The sequence below is a fragment of the Cucumis melo genome, chromosome 3 (assembly GCF_025177605.1).
Source record: "Cucumis melo cultivar AY chromosome 3, USDA_Cmelo_AY_1.0, whole genome shotgun sequence".
NCBI lineage: Eukaryota > Viridiplantae > Streptophyta > Magnoliopsida > Cucurbitales > Cucurbitaceae > Cucumis > Cucumis melo.
Genome location: NC_066859.1, coordinates 27,154,562 through 27,175,237, shown reverse-complemented (window position 1 = coordinate 27,175,237; position 20,676 = coordinate 27,154,562). Strand labels below are relative to the sequence as shown.

General features: G+C 31.9%; 3 protein-coding genes across 6 annotated transcripts; all 3 read left to right on the top strand.

The window, feature by feature from the left end:
- Positions 1 to 439: 439 nt before the first annotated feature.
- LOC103488251 (FCS-Like Zinc finger 10) lies at positions 440 to 3,145 on the top strand. 3 transcript variants are annotated; one of them, XM_008446895.3, is made up of 3 exons: positions 440 to 750; positions 1,393 to 2,464; positions 2,554 to 3,145. In XM_008446895.3, exons 2-3 carry the CDS (start codon positions 1,425 to 1,427, stop codon positions 2,711 to 2,713), a joined length of 1,200 nt encoding a protein of 399 aa, XP_008445117.2. In that variant the 5' UTR covers positions 440 to 750; positions 1,393 to 1,424; the 3' UTR covers positions 2,714 to 3,145. The 3 variants fall into 3 exon arrangements, with proteins under 3 accessions (XP_008445117.2, XP_008445116.2, XP_008445115.2); XM_008446894.3 differs by having other exon boundaries at positions 1,371 to 2,464; XM_008446893.3 differs by having other exon boundaries at positions 1,188 to 2,464.
- Positions 3,146 to 8,748: 5,603 nt separating this feature from the next.
- On the top strand, positions 8,749 to 11,174 carry LOC103488252 (molybdate transporter 1). 2 transcript variants are annotated; one of them, XM_008446900.3, is made up of 2 exons: positions 8,749 to 10,009; positions 10,690 to 11,153. In XM_008446900.3, exons 1-2 carry the CDS (start codon positions 8,849 to 8,851, stop codon positions 10,729 to 10,731), a joined length of 1,203 nt encoding a protein of 400 aa, XP_008445122.1. In that variant the 5' UTR covers positions 8,749 to 8,848; the 3' UTR covers positions 10,732 to 11,153. The 2 variants fall into 2 exon arrangements, with proteins under 2 accessions (XP_008445122.1, XP_008445120.1); XM_008446898.3 differs by having other exon boundaries at positions 8,751 to 10,009; positions 10,668 to 11,174.
- Positions 11,175 to 14,528: 3,354 nt separating this feature from the next.
- Positions 14,529 to 20,388, top strand: LOC103488253 (syntaxin-32). The gene is made up of 6 exons (XM_008446901.3): positions 14,529 to 14,904; positions 15,339 to 15,596; positions 16,303 to 16,553; positions 16,679 to 16,854; positions 17,546 to 17,740; positions 19,909 to 20,388. The coding sequence occupies exons 2-6, from the start codon at positions 15,362 to 15,364 to the stop codon at positions 20,066 to 20,068; spliced, it is 1,017 nt and encodes a 338-aa protein (XP_008445123.1). The 5' UTR covers positions 14,529 to 14,904; positions 15,339 to 15,361; the 3' UTR covers positions 20,069 to 20,388.
- Positions 20,389 to 20,676: the final 288 nt, after the last annotated feature.

Here is a 20,676-nt window from a genome sequence, read left to right as displayed (position 1 = left end):
AGATCATAATTCGATGATATGTGCGAAATTTGGACTTGAAAAATGAACATGGTTCTTTGTCATCACCGCAATTTTCATCCAACATATCAAAGTTTGTTCTTTTAACATACATGGATTAGAGAATTAAGCCGTACTACAATTTCTACTACCACACACATTCATAGACTATTAATTCTTTCAAATATTCTTAAGTTTTCTTTTTGACAACATGTGAAGTCTCAGAATCAAACCTATTACATCGCAATAATAATGATATAAGCATTGTGTAGTTAAATTATTCTCATATTGACGAACATTGTAGTGTGACTTGGAACAAGTTACATTTAGAGTATTAAATGGATGGGTTAAAAATGGAAGGAAAAGTGGAAAAGAGAGAGAGAAAAAAGGGTAGTGGGGAATTGAATTGAGAAATAAATGTAGTGAAAAGTAGGAAAACGAAGGGAAAATACGTACAAAATAATTCTCTGCCAAAATACTGTAGTGCACGGCATTGCATTAGTAGGGAGGTAAAGTTTTGGTTTTCTCATAGAGCTGAAAGAGGTGTGTTTCTGAAGCTCACTGCTTCACTGATTTTGAGGCAATTTCTAGAGAGAGAACACCAGAGAAGAGGAAGAGAAGAGTGCCTCACAAGTTTCACAGTTCGCCATACCAATACCCCATTTCCCCCCTTTTCCATTCACTAATTTTTCTGTTCAGAACAACGCCATTAGTGAAGTTTCAGAGCTCTTTCAACGGATTTCACAAACCAAGGTAAAGATTTTCTCCTTTCCTTGTTTATTTTCATTCCCTTTTTCGTGTTCTTCAATCTGTCGATGATTCTTTGGGTTTTCCTCTTTTTGATTTTCAAATATTTATGGAATGTCCTCGAGAAAACGAGGGTTTCTGTTTGCTTTTACATTTTTTGGGGTCACCCCCTCTTGGTAGTTGAATCTCTCCTTCGTATTTGATTGTCTTTTTGACTCAATCGTTGGGATTTCTCATCTGGGGTTTTCCCATTTCAATCGTTTATTGATTGAAACTACTGTAATTTTCTATTGGGGGATTTTTTCTTAATAGAAATTGGGGAATGGTACTGCATATTTGAGTTTTGGGTTTTGATTGTTGTTGAGAGTTTTCACAGGGTTGTTTCTTGTGCCATTGGATCTGATTTTGCGTTCTCACTTTGTTCCAAATGTGTGAAATGTCAGTTTCTGCTACTTCTGAATTGATTCTGTGGACTGTGTTCTTCTTTTGGGGAGTTTCTTATCAATGATCAGATGTTAATGATGTTTGTATTTTACACTGCACAATGCTGCTGGGTTTCTGCCGATTCTGATGGATTCCTGAAACTATATTGTATTTGTGAATGAGCCCAAATAACATTGATGTAGACAAGAAGCTATGGTTTTGTAGGGGTTGGATTTTCGGAGTGGCGAATCAAAACAATGCTGAGGAAGAGAACAAGGTCAGTTCAGAAAGATCAATACAGAATGAATCAGATGAATGTCCCTTGTTCTGGTTCTGAGCTTCACACCAAATGTAGTTCTATTTTCAAAAGATCTCACCTTTTTACTGGGTTGTCTCCTAAAGGTTTAGAGTCCGATTCGGCCAAAAGTCCAACTTCCCCTCTTGATTTTTGGGTGTTATCAAGTTTAGGTAACCCTCTTAGATCTCCTAGATCATCATCCAATGAGGGGCATAGAAAGAACTGGGATTCTAGTAAAGTAGGGCTGAGCATTATTGATTCTTTAAATGACGATGATAGTAAACTATTTGGGAAAGTTCTTCGATCGTCAGATAGTAAGACCGCTCTCTTTGGACCTCGAAGTGTGGCCAAGAAATCTAATTGTCCACCACAGGCAAATCTTATCCAGGGACCTAAATCCTTGCCTAAAAACTATCCAATTTTCCAGGTACCGAAGACCAAAACTCCCATTGAACAGGGAAACTCTGATGTGATTTTTGAAATTGGAGAAACCCCGTTAGAATATGAGCCTTTTGGGAACTACTCTCGTTCTTTTGATTCCTACAGGGGATTTGCTCCTCGAGCTGTTATAAATGGTCTCAGTGTTAGCAGTTGTAGTACTACTACTGAGAGTGTTGCTTCTCCTTGTTTAGGTGAAGAACCTCGAGTGTCCGAAAAATATCCTCTCACAAAACCGTGTTCGATTTCTTTAGGCTTATCCTGTGATAACGGATCTAATAAGCCTCTCTCAGCAAGTGATATCGAGCTGTCTGAAGATTATACATGTGTAATTTCACATGGTCCGAACCCGAAAACTACCCATATTTATGGTGACTGCATTTTAGAATGTCACTCTAATTATTTGAGCTCATCTTCTGAGAATGAAATGAAGGAGATGGGATTTCCTCATCCTCTTAAAAGCTTGAATACCCCCACTTCATATTCATTAACCGACTTCTTAAGCATGTGCTACTCCTGTCACAAGAAACTGGATGAGGGAAAAGACATTTACATTTACAGGTTCGTCACAAGAATATCTTAGAGTCTCGCACACATGCATTTTACAGTTTTGAGCCCTTGATTAAGAACTAACTTGTGAACTGTTGCAGGGGGGAGAAAGCCTTCTGTAGTCTAACATGCCGTTCCCAGGAGATGTTGATGGACGAAGAACTAGAGAAATCCATCGACAAAACCTCCGAAAGTTCTCCCAAGTCCAGTGCTGACCATGATGAGGACCTTTTTGAAACCAGCATTGGTGGCTTTGCATAAGCACTCGCTTCCAGTGGCTGGCCACCATGCCCGTGGTTGATGAACCTATCAAAGGCGACAGACACCCTTTTGGTCATCTGTTTGAAAAGAGCTGTTTTTATGTCCATTGGTGGCAGCCATGGATGATCACTTTTTGTAAAATGATGGTGTTTGTTTGCTTTGCTTCACCTCCCATAGTCATAGTGGATGATAATCTTTGGCCTTTTTTCCTTTTTAACATAAAATTGACTGTGAATGCCCTGTGAGCCTATTTTTTGTGGCTCTTTTTTGAGTTTTTTTTTTTTTTTTCTGGCTTATGATTATGGCCAGAAAATAAAATGATGTATGGACTTGAGCCTCCACCTTTGAATAGAATGGCAGTTTCAGTTCCATATTACAACTTTGATGCTTGTGGTATGAACCTAACTGTGACCTTTTTACCCCCCTTTTAAACTCAAATTGTCTGTTGAATTTTTATGTGTGCGCTAGAAGTTTACATAACAAAGAATGTTTAGGTCAACTCATAGAGTTCTCATGTATTGAATTGTTCTTTCAAAATCAAGAACACTGCGACAAGACAGAATCAAAGATGTTCTCTCTACTTTTCGGTACTGTGAGAAATTTTGAAGTTTGATCTCGTCATATTTTCGAATGTCTTAACGCCTAAGCTAGCATAAGGAAAGGAACATCTTGTAAATGGATCACTTGCATTTGGGTTATAACCATATGGGTTCTTGAGTCTTTGGGCTAGGTTGGTCCTGGGCTTGTTCCATAGATACAGTTCATAATGATTCAGCCTATGACTACAAGTTAGAGTTGAGTTTAATAATTATATTTTGGAATAATTAGCCAAATAGGATATTATATTATCATCTTTTCAAAGTTGTCCAAATATTTGAAAATTTTATGTTTAGTTGTAATATTTTAGAAGGCAAAAAAATTAGTTAAGCTAATATTTTTGTATAAATAGTTATTTTGTACAATTAAAAGATAAAAGTATATAAACTCTTTCCAACTTCAAACTTCATAATTAGCCTTAAAACTTATCAAATTAGGTATCTATTTCAACTTTTGGAAACCTAAGTTTATTTATCTTCAAACATAATTAGGCCCTATTTTATAACGATTTTGTTCTTTTTTCCTTCTAATTTTCTAGTTTTTTTTTTTTTTTAAATTGTGTTTGTTTGTTTAAAACTCTTCTTATTTAATGTATGATTAAGTGAATCTTTTTTTAACCCCATTATTAAAAAGGAAATTATATGTGAAAAATCAATACAATCACACTAATTTCTCTTATTGAGTACGCTCTTTTAATACTTTTGTACCTCACCTCCTTTTTGTCATTATCTAACTTAAGAATGCAAAAATTCAATAAATTTCATCTTAGTAATATATATATTTGCATAATACACACCTCATGTTACATGTAATGTCTTCACTCATAATCATAATTCTCAACTCAATCAACTATACTCTATACAACCATAATTCTCGACCACTTAGTTAGAATACCCTCTTCTAAGATTTTTCTTTACTCATCATATGTAAATAAAGTTAAGTTTATAGTGCCATTTCCACTCACTTGAAACATCAATTGATATAACTCCACCACAAACACTTACATAATGGAAAACTGATGTTACAAAACTTGTGGAATAGGTAAGATATCACATCCCTCTATTAGGTAAAGCGTTCATGTCGTGTGAGGAATTCGTTGTTCTATTTAAGCCAACCATTCTTCACATGTCCAAACTATTTACATTTGTTCATCTCCTGGTTTGAAGTTTCTCTTTTTTGAACCTAAAAAAAATTGCCCTCCAACTCCACTAAATAACTGTTGTTGCTTGACTTTTCAAAAGAGATGTAAAAGTAAAAATTTAAGACTTATTAGATACATTTGAAAGTTTATGATCTTCAAAAGTTAAAATATTACATTTAAAGGGTTAGTGGATACTAACAATATTATTTACAATTATAGTTTTCGCCCTGATTACCTAAGGATGAAAATATCGATCTCGATATTGATATTCACATTTCAAATTTATGGATGTATTAATAAAAAATTAATATCGACAAACGTTACTATTAGTACAAAATTTTAAAAATTTATTTAGATTAATAATTAAGTTGTTTTTGCTCTTGAAATAGTACGTATTGCATCCATGTTAGATAAAATTTATGACATTTTTATTTTATATATTTTATAAGCATTTGTAAAAGATATCTTTGGATCAACGTTTGATATTGATGTCAAATTATTTTATTTACGAATATGGACGGATATATCTATCTATCTATATATATATATATTGAACTTCAATTATACATACCCACGAAAGGCCAACAACAACACAAACGGACACCTAATTTTTTTTTTTATAAAAAATATATTTTAATCGTTGAGATATTTATACAAATATGTATGAAATTCTCAATACATAAAAAAAAAAACCCTAGATTTTTGTGGGAGTTTAAAAAAAATATGCTAAAATCAAAATAATAAAAAGAAAGAAAATTATCTCTAATTTAACAAAAATTTAAAAAATATTTAAAAATATAACAAATCTATATATGATAGATAATTATATATGTTTAACGATATATGATATTATAATATAAATATAACATAAATAGTAGCTTATGTATCTGTGATACTTTGTAGTTGAAAAAGAACAACTCGTTTCAAACATTGAAAAAAGTATTTGAATTAATTATTTTAATTTTAGTCAATTTTTATAATATTTGTATTGCACCACAAAAGTCTTATGGAGTCGCTCTCATTAAGAAGAAGAAGAAGAAGAAGAAGAAGAAGAAGAAGAAGAAGAAGAAGAAGAATTAACACCTCAACAGGCCGAGGAGGCGTTTTCAGGTTTCCACTATTGTTATTTCTAAATAATGATTCATAATAATTTCATATCTTTTATTTTTCTTTACTACAATAATTCCATATCTTATTTACTATTTGAGTAGAATAAAATAACCAACCAATATTACATAATTAAAATTTCAAGAGAATGCATATAGATTTTGTACTTTCTAATCTCTCGGAAAAGAAATATTTGTTAGTATGCACAATGTAAAAAATATTCGTTAATAGGCGTATGAAAAAAGGATCACTTAAGTTGTAAATTTCATACATTTATGAAGTTTAGCGAGTAGTGAATTACTAACCTACATGACCAAAGGTTTATAAGAAGTTGATGGTGTTATAAAATTAATCCACATACTCTTTGGGCCAAACAATAACGGGAATTGATAATTCTATTTAGTTTGTTGAATTTAAAAAAAGAAAAAGGTAAATTGTAAGATTCATTCATGAAATATAATGGACGAACAAGTTCTCAATCGTAAAAGTTGGGTCTTCAAATTTATAATGACGGCATAAAATAGGGCTTCAAATGATAAAAATTGATTCTACAATTACGTAAATTTGATGGTCTAGTTTTAACATTTGTATAAGTTTGATGGCCCAATTTTTACAATTAAAAGTTTAATAACGTAATTGTAATTACCGCTGTACTTATCAAAGGAAGGAAGTGATTAGATATTGATGCTCCAATTTACAATTGATCAACAATGGATGATATTTTTTTTTTTTAAAATTTCAATCAATTATGAAGTTGAATTATAAACTACAATATAAAATCTAGAAGACATACTTAATTATTAGTTTAAATCTACAATGTAAACTTTAAATTAAAAAGATTATCTTATTTTTTTGGTATTAAACCGAAGAGAGATTTGAATAAGAAAATAAAAATTGTGAGTGATGTCATAGCTTCAAATATATAAGCATTAAATATATAACAAATAAACATGTAAATCTACTTACACAAATATTATAATCATAGCTTTGTCTTCTAATAAAAGAAAGTCAACCTAGCAAACAATCATTAAGATTTGAGAATGAGCAATGATACATTGGCATATACCTTATAGACTTATAGTTAATTAATTGTTATTCAATGTTTTTTTTCCTTTAGAAAAAAAAAACTAAAAATAAATATATGATTTTAATATTTTACGTGTGTGGGTTGGAGTTCATTTCTGATTTTTCTTTCTAATTCTTGCCGATTTGCCATAACTTAAAAAAAATGAGGCTTACGGTCTAGATTTATTACTTTTGCAAAAAAAATGATAAACAAAAAGTTCATTTAATGAAACTTTAAAAAAGTATGGTTATAAATATCCTAGATATACTATCAATATACACGCAATACAATCAATCAATGTTCTTCGTATACTACAAAGTAGTGTCATATCTGCAAAATAGAAAAAGTAGTTGACTGACTTTAAATATCTTATTCTAATTTTGTTGCACACTAGAATTTTCTTTTAAAATGTGTTGATTGAAAAGTCAAACATTTGATTTTGATGTTGATAATACAGGTATTATATCATTAAACTATACTAATCTTGATAAACGTCTACGATAATACCCTATTGAGGCCAACGATTAAAAACCTTTTATATCCATTTCCTTAAAAGAAAAAAAAAATTAATATTCATTAACATGTGAAATAAATAAATTTCTTATTCACAAAAGAAAAAGCTTAGGAGGCGTTTGGGGCGAGTAATGACTTATAATAGTTTGAGATTATAATAGCTTGGGTATTATAATAATTTGTGTTTGAGGTGTAAAACTATTATAGTCTGTGTTTTGCGTGCAGACTATTATAGTAGTCTGTGTTATTATAAGTTGTGTTTGATGTGAAAACTATTATAATATGAGTTTTTTACTTTTTTTTTTCTTGTTTACATACTATACATGAAAGATATATTTTTCTTCAATTGATTTTATTAAATCTTGTTAATTATGATGTTCATTTAATAAAGTTAGCTTCAAACTTCTCTTACCATGCATATATATATATGGTACATGAAATACACATTATTCTTCAACTGGTTTTATTAAATCTTGTTAAATAGGATGTTCATTTATTCAATTACCGTTTTTGTAAGTCATTAATTATATTTCATAAAAATAAGTTTAGAAGAAAGTTTAATTACTAATTCTTCATCTTCATTACTTTGTGTTTGTTTTTCTAATAATTTTTAAAGAAAGTTATAGGTTTGTTAATTTTGTAAAAAGAATTAAAAAAGATTTATATAAGTTTTTGCATGATTTTAACCGTTACTGTTATTATTTTCTAAACGCATTTGTCATATTATCATTGATTTTATTTTTTTTCTTTTATCATACCATCAATTCTTTTTATAACACAAATTGCCTTTTTAAAAAATATGCATTGTGATGCATATCTTTTCTTCTCCAAATTTATGGTACAAATTTAGTTATTCAAATTTTGGTTTATGCTAAATCTTTTCATAAGAAAACGTAAATTTGTAATTTTTTTGGAAAATTATTTATTTGATTTATTTAGGAATAAAATGTTTAAAAACAATTTTTGATTATATGGAAATAAAGTATGGTTCCATTTTACCCACTATACACCTAATTACCAATTATTATTTTTTATTATGTTTATTTATTTATGTAGCAAACATTGTCAAAAGTTATTGATTGTTTCCTTTTTTAAAACTTGAAATAGATTGATAAAATTGTGAATTATTATTTTTCTTAAGTTTAACACAATTGATTTTTTATATTATGTTTTAAGTATTAACTATGTAATACAATTTTTCTAAACTTTTACAAATAAAATTTTTCTAAGATATTTTTTTCAAAATAATTTTTCCTAAGTAATTTATAGTATGTTAATTTTACAAATATATTTTTCGTAACAGACTATATTTTAAAATTATTTTTATAAAGTAGATTTTTTTAACAAAATTCATTAGATAAATTTTTTGATGGCATAATTAAAATTTGTAAATTATATAACTCCGACGAAGAATAGTGATAAAAGAATGAAAAGTTGTGTTAGAGAGTAAAGAGAAGAGTGAGAAATAATAAAGGGAAAGTAGAATAAATATAATAGTTATAATCCTAATGAGAGAATTATAATAACCATTGGCCACCAAACATGGGGCCAAGCAGCCTGTTGATATCCACTCAACTAGAAGTAATGCTCAAATTTTCAAAATCAAAACTCCAATCTCTTTTTACTTCACCACTATAAAATCAAATCCGTCTTGCATTTGCATTTATACCCTTTTCCCCGCTTGAAAAAAAAAACTCGTTTGAAGCTTTTCATGGCCTCGCAAAGCCGCCCTGCCTCAGCCCTTGAAACTATCGAAAACCAGTCGGAAACCGGTAAACCGATGTCAATAAGCAGTTTACCGAGAACAGTAACGAAAAAGCTGAAGACCAATCTGGTATTCCGGTCAAAATGGGCTGAATTAAACGGCGCAATGGGCGATTTGGGGACATATATTCCCATAGTTTTAGCTCTGACATTATCCAGAAACATCAATTTAGGTACCACATTAATTTTCACCGGAATTTACAACATCCTCACCGGCCTGATTTACGGCGTTCCGATGCCGGTCCAACCAATGAAATCGATCGCCGCCGCAGCCCTGGCTGATCCAGAGTTCGGCGTGGCGGAGATCATGGCGGCCGGAATCCTGACCGGTGGAATCCTCTTTGTTCTGGGTGCGACTGGACTTATGCATTTAGTTTACAAATGGATTCCGTTGGCGGTGGTGAGAGGGATTCAATTGGCGCAAGGATTGTCGTTTACTCTGACGGCCGTTAAATATGTTCGTTATGATCAAAATATGGCGAAATCTAAATCTGGCGACGGCCGTGAATGGTTCGGATTAGATGGGTTGATTTTGGCCGTTGTTTGTGCTTGTTTTGTGATCGTCGTTAACGGCGCCGGAGAAGATGAACATCAGCAGGAAGGAACTGAAAACGAGGCCGAAGGGGAAGCCAAAGGAGGAATTAATAAAGAGAAGGTTAGGAAGATCATAGCTTCCCTTCCATCAGCTTTCATAATTTTTTTATTAGGCATTATTTTTCTCTTCATCCGAAATCCAAAAGTGGTGAAGGAAATTACATTTGGGCCCTCATCCATCACCATTGTTAAGATCACAAAAAGCCAATGGAAAAAAGGATTCATAAAGGGAACAATTCCTCAGCTTCCTCTCTCCATTCTCAACTCAGTTATCGCCGTTTGCAAGCTATCCATGGACCTTTTTCCAGCCAAGATTTTCACCGTCACGTCCCTCTCCGTCACCGTCGGGCTTATGAACATCGTCGGTTGCTGGTTCGGTGCCATCCCGACTTGTCATGGCGCCGGTGGTCTTGCTGGTCAGTATAAGTTTGGCGGTAGGAGCGGCGGGTGTGTCGCGTTGCTCGGTGCCACTAAATTGATACTTGGTTTGGTTCTGGGAAGCTCTCTTGCAAAGGTTCGATTTACTTTTAACTCAAGAGATTAAAGCTCATAAGTTATGATATATTTATGGTCAAAATTCTTACCTTTTAATTATTCACAGTCAAATTTATTTAACTTTTTAAATGTTTAAAAATCTAAAATTATTGTTGAGTAAAATATTTATAAATATAACCGTTTTAAGGTTAATCATCTCTAAAAAATTTTAGAATTTTACCATAATTTAAAATACATTTCTTTTTCCATTTTTTGACTTTTTACAATTATTTTTTAAAATATATTTTATACACTTCAAAATTAATTTGAGCATTATTAAGACTAATTGAACTATGAGTGTGAAAACTCATTATAACAATTTTGATATTTTAAAAAAGCTTCAACTTATTGTTTAAGAATATATAAAAATTCACTAATTATCCTTTTTATCTCTATTAAGATTATTAGTTAGTACTATTTTAGTCTCCTCATTAATATATACAAGAAAACCAAATTAGATAATAACTAAATTGAAAATTCTTAAACCTAGAGTGAATATACTAAGTTCAAATTACCCGAGGCTATATTTAAATGGGTGCTTAGGTTCTAAACTTAAATTATATGTTTGAAATATTTGCTATCCAAATCCAAAAATTTAAGCGTTGATAAATTAATAGTATTTTTAATGGCGTGTTTAGGTTCTAAACCAATTTTCCGTAGGGATTTTGGGAGTTCTATTGTTGTTCGCTGGAGTCGAGCTAGCGATGGCGGCAAGGGATATGAACAATAAAGAACAAGCATTTGTGATGTTATTATGCACCGGGGTCTCGTTGGTTGGCTCGAGCGCTGCACTAGGGTTCTTGTGTGCCATGGTGGTGCACATCTTGCTCTTACTTAGAAAATGGAGCAAAAAAGATAACCATTAACCATTTGCTCTTTCATATTAATTTGCGAATATATTGGACTTTTTTAAGTTTTTCTTTTTATTTATTTATCTTTAGCTCTTAAAAGAAGAAAAAAAAAGTGGCATAATTGCTCTTATAAGTATTTTGGATTTCTCTTGTAAATTTATGTTTTGAAATTTATATGATTATTGTGATTTTATTTTATATATATAGGGAGTTTATGTTCTTGGTTGATTGTATAAATTAGGACTTACATTTTAATTGAATTAGATTGGATTATTGGATGTTTTTTTTTCTTAATTTACTTCATTTATTTTTCATTGATATCTAGTCTACTATTTTCTTTTTAAACATGAATTAAATCGTAATGAAGTGGTGTAATTAAAGAAAATATAGTCAAGAAATTTTATAAATTTTTAGTGAATTTTATAATATTATTAAAAAAAACTCATCAAATTGAAATATAGGATAGTACTAGAAAATCACTTTTTAGTAATACAAAAAAGGGTTGCTAAACCTCAAACGACGCTCCTAAAACTAAAAGTATTAGAAAATCAATTTTTAGTGATTTTTTATCATACCATGAAAATATTAGTATGTTAGGTTTTTTTATATCGGTATTTTCAGTTTCTTTTTAAATTTGTAAAGTCGAGAATTTGAAACACTTTTAATTTAATAAAATACATATTTTACATTAATTTTTATATTCAAACTATATCTAAAATAGAGAATTTGAACGCATTTCATTTATCGATAAATAACACATATTTTACCTTAATGAAAATATCGTCAAATTAGGCACTCCAACGTTTTTATTGACCATACGTGATTGATTAATAAATTTGGTTTCCTATAGTTTATTTGAATCTAATAAAAAAAATATTTCAAAAGTTACCCTCTTGCAACCAAAAAAAAAAAAAAAGAAACATTTCTTTTGTTTTGCAATTTTTTTTCAAAACAATACCATCCTTGTCTTTTTAAAAACATTTCAAAACAACTTTTACAATAGAAATCAAGAGATGGGATGTGACAATAACCTATTATAAATTTCGACTTCAAACACCGTACATTTTTCTATATGACAACGCCATCTAATTTAGGTCCTAATTTTTATACAAATTGTATTCTAAAGATAATTTTGACCTATTGGAGTAACATTATCATACATAGATATTTTTGCAAATTACTTTATTATTATCTTTAACATTTAGCATTTTAGTTTGAATTGACAACCAAAAAGTAGCGGATAAATACAGTAGTCTTCAACTTTGAGAATATATTCCTGTCCAAATATTGAAGAACAATGATGATTTTGCTTTCAATTTCTTTTTGACTATCCTTTATGTTAATGTTACAAGAATTTTCAATTGTTTGTTATCATTTATTTTTTGGACTTTTCTTCCAGTGACCAAAATAAACCAATAAAACTAGCCATTTAAATTGCCCACGATTTTATTTCATTTTAATTCTCAATTCATAATTATGAATCATTGGTTTAAATACAATAATTTAAAATTCTGACAGTGTCGAGATCGTGGAGGTGAGGTGTCAAGCAACAAAACAAAGGTGGCCGATTGGAAGATGAAGTCTGATGCCATTTGGTTTGAAGATGAAGGTTCTGTTGAGTGGGTTGGATTATCCGTGACTCTAATGGATCTTTGATTGCCATTGGGTTCTAAAAGATTTCAAAAACTCGAAAGATTAAAGATTTAGAAATGATATTAAGCTATTTAGTTTGATTTCTTTGTGATGTTGTCTAACTTTTGGAACGTGGCTCCTTTCTTGATGGTTGAATATGACTCCTCCAATGTAATTGTTGCTTTTAATGGCAACGACGGTGACATCTTAAAAAATTAAAACCGTTTCATGTAATGTTCTAGTTGATTTTCTGTATTAGTCATTTTTTGAAATGCTCGATTGTTTTTTTTAATTCTACCACATGTTTCTTTTAACGAATTTTTTTGTTCTCTTTTGAGTTCTAGTATTTTTTTCCTTTTCTTTATAAGAGCTTATGGATTGTTTTTTAGAGTGAACGTTGAGAGTGACGAAAAAAAGAAGTAATTAATTTTTCTCTAAAAGAAATATCGAGATCCTTACTTTTTTTTATCTCTAGATTTTAAATTATTTCGAAAATAACAAGCCGCCTTTTGTTTTAAAATGACTTAAAATTGATGTTAATGATACATTTGTAATATCACTAAAGTTAAATCATGAGATTTTGAAATAAAAAAGAAATAAACTTTTGTGCTAAGTCTTAATACCTATCATTTGTAGGATGGATGATATATTTTATGTTAGTTAAATTATGTTTACTTCAATACTTTTTTAATCTATGTTTAAGATTTTTTTAAGAGACATTGGATCCTACAAAATATAGAATCTAATGAATCATTAATTTCATATAAAAGTCATAAAATGAAAATTTGAACTTTGTTTTATCATTCCGATAATTTGTTTAATATATAATAATATATGCCAAAACTTGAATTATAACATTTATCGTATGAAATTTTTTTTGGATAACCATTTCTTTTCTAAACATATAACAAATGCAAGAGTGAAGATACAAAGTTTTCGACCGAAAAAAATTAACAAATGTTTCAATTATATTATAGTTAAAAATAAAATATAATTTTATTTCTTTTAGTAAGCTATTTCAACTACTCAAACATTATGCAAAATTTCTAACAAGTCAAACACCACTCCCAAAATGGAAGGTTTGGGGGAACTTTTACATGTAATAATAATCATGGGCCAAACAATGGAGAGAGCGGATCATTGCAAACTGCCAGCCCAATTGAAAGGCCCATTTTCTTTGAGAAACTGAACAAAGGAATTCAAGTGTGGTAGCCCAACGGGCCTAAATTTGCCCAAAAAGAATGAAGGGACAGTTGTCGTCTCAACGGTTCTCAAATTTTTTTTCTTCTTTTCCTAAATGACTTATTCGTTTTAGGGATAATTTACCTACATCCATGAAACCAGCTTATATAGCTAACACATCTAAAGACCAAATCACTACATGACTAAAATAAAAGTTAAATCTTATGTATCGATAACTTTTAACCTATAAAGAAGGGTCAAGAAATGAAATAATAGAAGCCATCGAACTTTTTATCTCTTAAACGTGTAAAAGGTGGACGTGATAGTCAGAAAAAATTAAAGAAGGTTTATGAAAAGAGGCAACTATGTTGAATGCACTCCTAGTCCTTGAGTTTAGGTTCTTTAGTTAGCTTGTCATTGCCTTTTTCAATCCAATGGACAAAAGAAATAATTAAAAAACAAGTTTAGTATTCATAAAGAAATAATGATAACTTCATACAAGATACTTCATTCTCGATTCAAAAAGAGTTTTTTTTTTTTTCTAATTATTGAAAGAGCTAGCTTAAATATCAATGTATTTGCGACAAACATTATCTTAACGATTTACATTAATTCATTGAAGATTAAGTAACGAATGAATCTGAACTTAAATAAATATATATATATATAACTAATCTCAAACTAAAACTAAGCTTCCCTGACTGGAGTATTTTTTTTTAACTATAATCCCAAAATTTACATCAAATAGTTTTATGTAATGTAACCAAATCCTATAAAATTTAATTAAACTAAAATTGCATTTATATTTATTGTTATTTGTTACTCGTTCTAGAAAACGAGTAGCCGGTAATTTCCTCCAATTTTTTCTGTTCAGCGCCTCTTCTCAGCTTAACTTAACTCCGTCCGTTACCGCCATATTTTTTTCTTCTTTCCCCCAATTTCATTCCCTTTTGCCCTCAATTTCAATCTGTGATCAAACTCAGTCGATTTCTCGCTCTATTTGATCTCCAACTTGTTTCTTCCACGTTCGATTAACTGCGTCGGCGGGATATTCAACGCGTTTCTGGTCGATTGGGGTGAATGGCGATTTCGATCCAGATCTAGGGTTTTGCTTCCCCTTTTTCTCTGAATTTTGTGCATTCTACCATTTGTTTTCTACTCCAGATTTTCTCGTTGAGGCTCGAGGGATTTGGATCTCGCGTCTGTGGAGGTAATTTCATTGTTCGTATCATTTTTCTTTCGTTTTGTCTTTGCAAATTTTGGTGATATGGAAGAATTATTTCGTTTAGATATGTGTGGTTGGCGTAAACTGTGGTTTGAATTCTTCGATTGTTATGCACCGACATTTTTCTAGACTGATTGGAATAAGGATATTCGCTTTGAATCCAGTTTCTTCGAATTATCATTGCTTTTAATTTCCTTTCTATATGAATGCGAATACTCTATGTATATTAAAAGAAGCGATCTGAATTTTTGAATTAATATGGATTATAACATTGTGGAAGTAAGCAAGAAAAGTTTGTGGCGACGGAAAATATATTGGGTAGATGGGTTTTTTTTGTTCTATAGGAGCTTAAGACGATAATGGTTCAATGTCCGAGAATCAAAATCGATTGATGTAAATGCATTTCATGATGTTTGTAGAGCTTCAGCTTACTGCGTTGAAGATGGCTGTCAAAACAGCTCATTCATTTAGAGATCGGACGCTGGAATTTCAGAACATAACAGAGAGGCTAAAGAAGTCTTTCTCTTCTGGCACGGGAACAACTGGACCAAGTGCTGTTTCAAAATCAGAAGAGCAGCGCTCTGCTGTGGCCCTACAGTCTGAATTTAATAAAAGGGCTTCCAAGATTGGGTTAGGGATACACCAGACGTCTCAGAAACTCTCAAAGTTGGCAAAATGTAAGTAGTTGACTTGAAAGTAATATACAGTACGTATGACTTTACTTGAACAAGATCTATTCTATAGGTACAACTGTGTCCTTGAGTTCTAAAGTAATGCAGTACGTACATGCAGTCCTTTATTATATAATTCAGACTAGAGGCCATTTTCAATAAATATGATCATTTCAGCCTGGCATATGGTTACATTAGTTAAATTCCTTCATTTTTGAGTTTGATCAATTTATTGTTGAATTCCATTAATTTGAGGACCTTATTCAGAAAAAAGTTGGGAGATTTCGGTATGCATTATCCCTTGGTTAGATATTCAAGTAGGTAACATATTGGATGGTTCTTACGATCTAAGCAGGTACTGATCATTTTCCTTGAGATTCCATTTATTTATCCAAAGATATCTTTTAATCTGGAAAAACTGCTTCAATGGCTCATTCCTCTTGTAAATTGTATCTTATTAGGATCTTAAAAATTTTGGGGTTGATTTTATTTAGTCTGCTAAATGCGAGGGAGAACTCGGGAAGAAACATTTCTCTGTTTTATGTGGGTTATTTTGTTGTTGTTTAGTTAAATGAGCTTCATGCATGTGGAGGAGGAGAATACGCAATGTTGCCTCTGAAAATAATTTTTATTTAATATATTGCTAGAAATATTTGAATGGAAAGTTTCATATTTGCTGATTGAATTTTGATGTTCACGTCTTGATTTGCAGTGGCAAAGAGGACTTCTGTTTTTGATGACCCAACAATGGAAATTCAGGAGCTAACTGCTCTTATTAAGCAGGACATTACAACATTGAACTCTGCCGTTGTAGATCTTCAGCTTCTCTGCAACTCTAGAAATGAAAATGGAAACATATCCAGTGATACTACTAGTCATTCAACCACTGTGGTAGATGATCTTAAGAATCGATTGATGAGCACGACAAAAGAATTTAAAGAAGTCCTGACCATGCGAACTGAAGTAAGCTCAAATGTTTCACTGCAATTCTCTTTTCTTGATTGTACTTTTATCCATCTCACTGATTACCTTTTCCAGCCTTTTTTGTTCTTCTTTAAATACTTACACCCTCTGTTGGTTTAATGAAGAATTTGAAGGTTCATGAGAACAGAAGACAACTATTTTCTTCTACTGCTTCAAAGGAATCTACAAATCCTTTTGTTCGCCAGCGCCCATTAGCATCCAGGTCAGCTTCTGGTGCCCCAAGCGCAGCCCCTCCTCCATGGGCCAAGGCATCTACATCTTTTTCCAAAGCATCTCCCGGGTGAGAAATTTTAGAAGTTTCCTGTTGTTATATTCACACATTTCCTTATTTACGTGAGACATCTTCTCTGTTGGCATGTATTAGACGATAGTGGGATATCTTTGAAAATAGTAATGAGAAATGAGCTAGTAAATTCAAAATTTGGGAAAAGGTTAATAAAGTAAACCAAATCCTAATGCACCAGTTGATCCCTCGAAGAATTTCCTATTCGTTTCTACCTAGTAACCATATACCATATTTCTTTAACAATTGTCCTGCTCCTTTCTTACCATATTTCTTTGAGCATGGCCCTGGTCACCATGAGTAACTAATTCTAGATTCATGTTTTAAAAGATAAACTCAACAGTTTGGTGCATGATGTCCCTTGGAATGCTCATATATCTCATTCGTTTTCTTTGGTTCATTATTTGACTTAGCAATCATTATAGTCAAGGCAAGGCCTTCTAAATTCATTATTACTGCCAATTGGAGGAATATCCATAATTCCATGATCAATTGGATTGATGCCTTGCTACACGTGTTTCTAATGAAAGTTCACTTGTAGCTCGTGTATTTAAAAAATTATTTTGTGCTATATTACTTAGTTGCTTTCGATCGTTTTCTTGGTCATGCTGTTTCTACTTTACTGTCAAAGTTAATTAAACGGTTATAATGTGGTGAAATGAAAATTGTGTTACTTGTAAATTTACAGGAAGCAGGTGGATGGGGAGGGTCAACCATTGTTGCAGCAGCAGCAGCAGCAGCAGCAGATGGTTCCATTACAAGATACTTACATGCAGAGCAGAGCTGAAGCTCTTCAAAATGTAGAATCCACCATTCATGAATTAAGCAATATCTTCAACCAGCTAGCGACTCTGGTTTCTGAACAAGGAGAGATTGCTATCAGGTATTACCCTCGTGCACCCATTTCAGAATTGCTGATCATATAAATTTACTTTTATTTTACAAAATATGAAAGATATATATAGTTTCAGTATATCCATTACATTCAAGTTAATCTCGAACCTTAAAGAGTTCAATGTGCTACATAAGACTGAATGGTCTAAATTAGGGGTGTTAAAAAAATAGTCGAAAACCGAACCGATTGACAAACCGAACCGCAACTGAATAAAATTGAACCAAAACCGAATGCATGCGGTTTGATTCGGTTTGTGTTAAATTGAAACATATTCTTATGCGATTCGATTCGGTTTTATTTATGCATAAGCGGTTCGGTTTCGATTTGATTTGACACAGATGAGCGGTTCGATTTGGTTTCGACTGAGATTTTTTTTTCATTTTTCGGTTCAGTGCGGTTTTAGCTTCAAACTGAACTGAACCAAACCGTGAACACCCCTAGTCTAAATATAGCCTTCATTAAAACTGGATAAGTAGTTAACGTGTCAAATCTTCTAAATGTATTGGGTTTATTTACCATTTATTTTTTCAGTAACATATGAATGGTCGTAGTCATGAAAGTTGGTTTCCATCTGATGATGATTTCTCTAGGGGGGTTTCTCCAAGCATGATTGTACTATAAAATTGGCTTGTGAGACTTCATTTCAGTTATTAAATTGTTATGTTTTGAACTTTCCATTTTTGTTGTTGTGTGGGTTTTTTTTTCTTTTTCAAGAAACGAGAGATACCATTGAAAGCTCTAACAAAGAGCGATATCATTAAAGGAGGACTTAAACCAAGAAAAATCTGTAGCCTTTATCTTTAGGGATGAGGAAGTGTGAATCCCCAAGCCTAAAAAGAGGAGTAAGGCAAGTTCTCCTAAAATATCAGTTTTTACAAAAGAAATCCTATAAAATAGACGAAAGAGAAAACGAAGGTATTACTCTTCTTGTGCTTGGGGGGGGGGGGGGGGGACTTGTTGAGAATTAAGATGAAAATTTTGGATATTTTTGCTACTTTTTGTTCATTTTTCTCCGTGATTGTTAAAACTGAAGCAGAACAGGCTAGTCTTTATTAGTTGTATATTTCTGATGAATGATCTGGTAATTTGCTGGAATGATGCATATGGATCTGGAAATTGGAAAGTACGTGTCGGCATTTCCATATTAACTTAAACTGAAACTTTAAATTTGATTGATGAAAATTACAAAAGAGAGAGAAGACATCAACCCACCACTATGGGGTAGAAGCTTACGGCGTAAAGTTGCTCAAATTGAATGGATTGAAAAGGCATTGCAACAGAGGTTAGGAAGAAAGAATAGATTAGCATGCATGCTCATGCATGGACGAAAACAGCCGGTTGGAATGGAACATGTCAAGTGAGTGCTGCAAGTGCCCAACTCATGGGTTGAATACTTTAGGCAATTTGTCAAATAGCTGGTAGGCATTACCGTTTCAGGCCTATTTTGGCTAAAAGAAAGTCAAACTTACAGGTTATCCAAGTTGACCTGCGTAGATACTTGTGTGCCTCTTATTTTTTAATTTTTTAAATTATTATTATTGTTAATTGTTTTCTTTTTTGGAACAAGCTATGAACTTTTAGGATACTTGTGTACATGGAGAAAACATAAAGGTCTAGTTAGTTTGTCCTAGAGAAAGGGGGTACTCTTGAATGTTGTCCACTTTATTTTTGTTACTTCAAGTGGTTGCTTTTGGAGAAAGGCTGGCTAAGATGGTTTATTGTTGGGGTTACTTTAGACTGAACTCGATTGTCTAGATAACATGTGCTCTAACACCATTTCCCTTTGTATTGGTTTGATATCTCCATTGTTATCCATTGTTTCTTCAACATTTGGAAGATGGACAAGTGCAAGGAGGAGTGAAAGAGTCAATAGCCCGTTTAGCTAATGGAGTTCCAAGAAACTTTCCAATAAACTACTTGTATGCCAAAAGAGCAACAATTACTATGAGTCTAAACATACTCTCAAGATTTCTCGAAGTTTTTTCCTAATTCAATGCCCCACAACATCATGCCAATCTCTTATCTACAAAATATCTGGTTAAAACACAAATAGGTTTTAGAACATACTGGAGCCTATCTTAAGTCATTTTTCATATTCTTCAAGTCTCCTCCAATTAGCTTATGATTCAAAAATTAATTTCGGTCGGTTGTTGCAGGATCGATGAAAACATGGATGATACTCTGGCAAATGTGGAGGGGGCACAGGGAGCTTTGCTCAAGTATCTAAGCAGTATATCATCAAATAGATGGTTGATGATCAAAATTTTCTTTGTACTAATATTCTTCCTCATGGTTTTCCTATTTTTTGTGGCATAGTCGTCAAAGAGAAAAATGTAATTGGAAAAACGAAAAGGGAAAAGAAAAAAAAGAACAAAAAAAAAAAAATACTCATCTTTTTTGTTGTCTATTAGTAGCCTTCGTATTCTTTCATACCTCCTGTTAGTCACCCCCGATGCATATTATATTACTTTTCCAGACGTAAGACCTGGATTATGGTCAAGTATAATGTTGTTGATAATTTGTCAGTTTGTGAATTGTAAGAGGCCTTAATTACATCGTGACAATTGCCAAAACAATTGGTAAACTCCTTTTTCTTTCTCAGTAATTTATAATTTATAGTTTCTGACTGTCTCGTATATTTTGCATTATATAAGCTTGTAAATTCTCAGGTTCGTGTTTATTTTATGCTGGCTTCTCCATCTCTTATGATTTGGGGAACGCATGGCTGAAAAACACGTCTTAAATGCATTGGATTACTACCATTTGAAGAGCGCTGTTTATCGGTCTCTAGAAGGATTTGAACAAAGTTGTAAAGAAGGAATCCGTATTATGAGGATCTCACTTGGTACTTGAAAGTGGATATTTTATCATGGTTGACGATTACTTTTAATAGTTTTTTTTTAATGGTTGGGGTGTTGGTCATC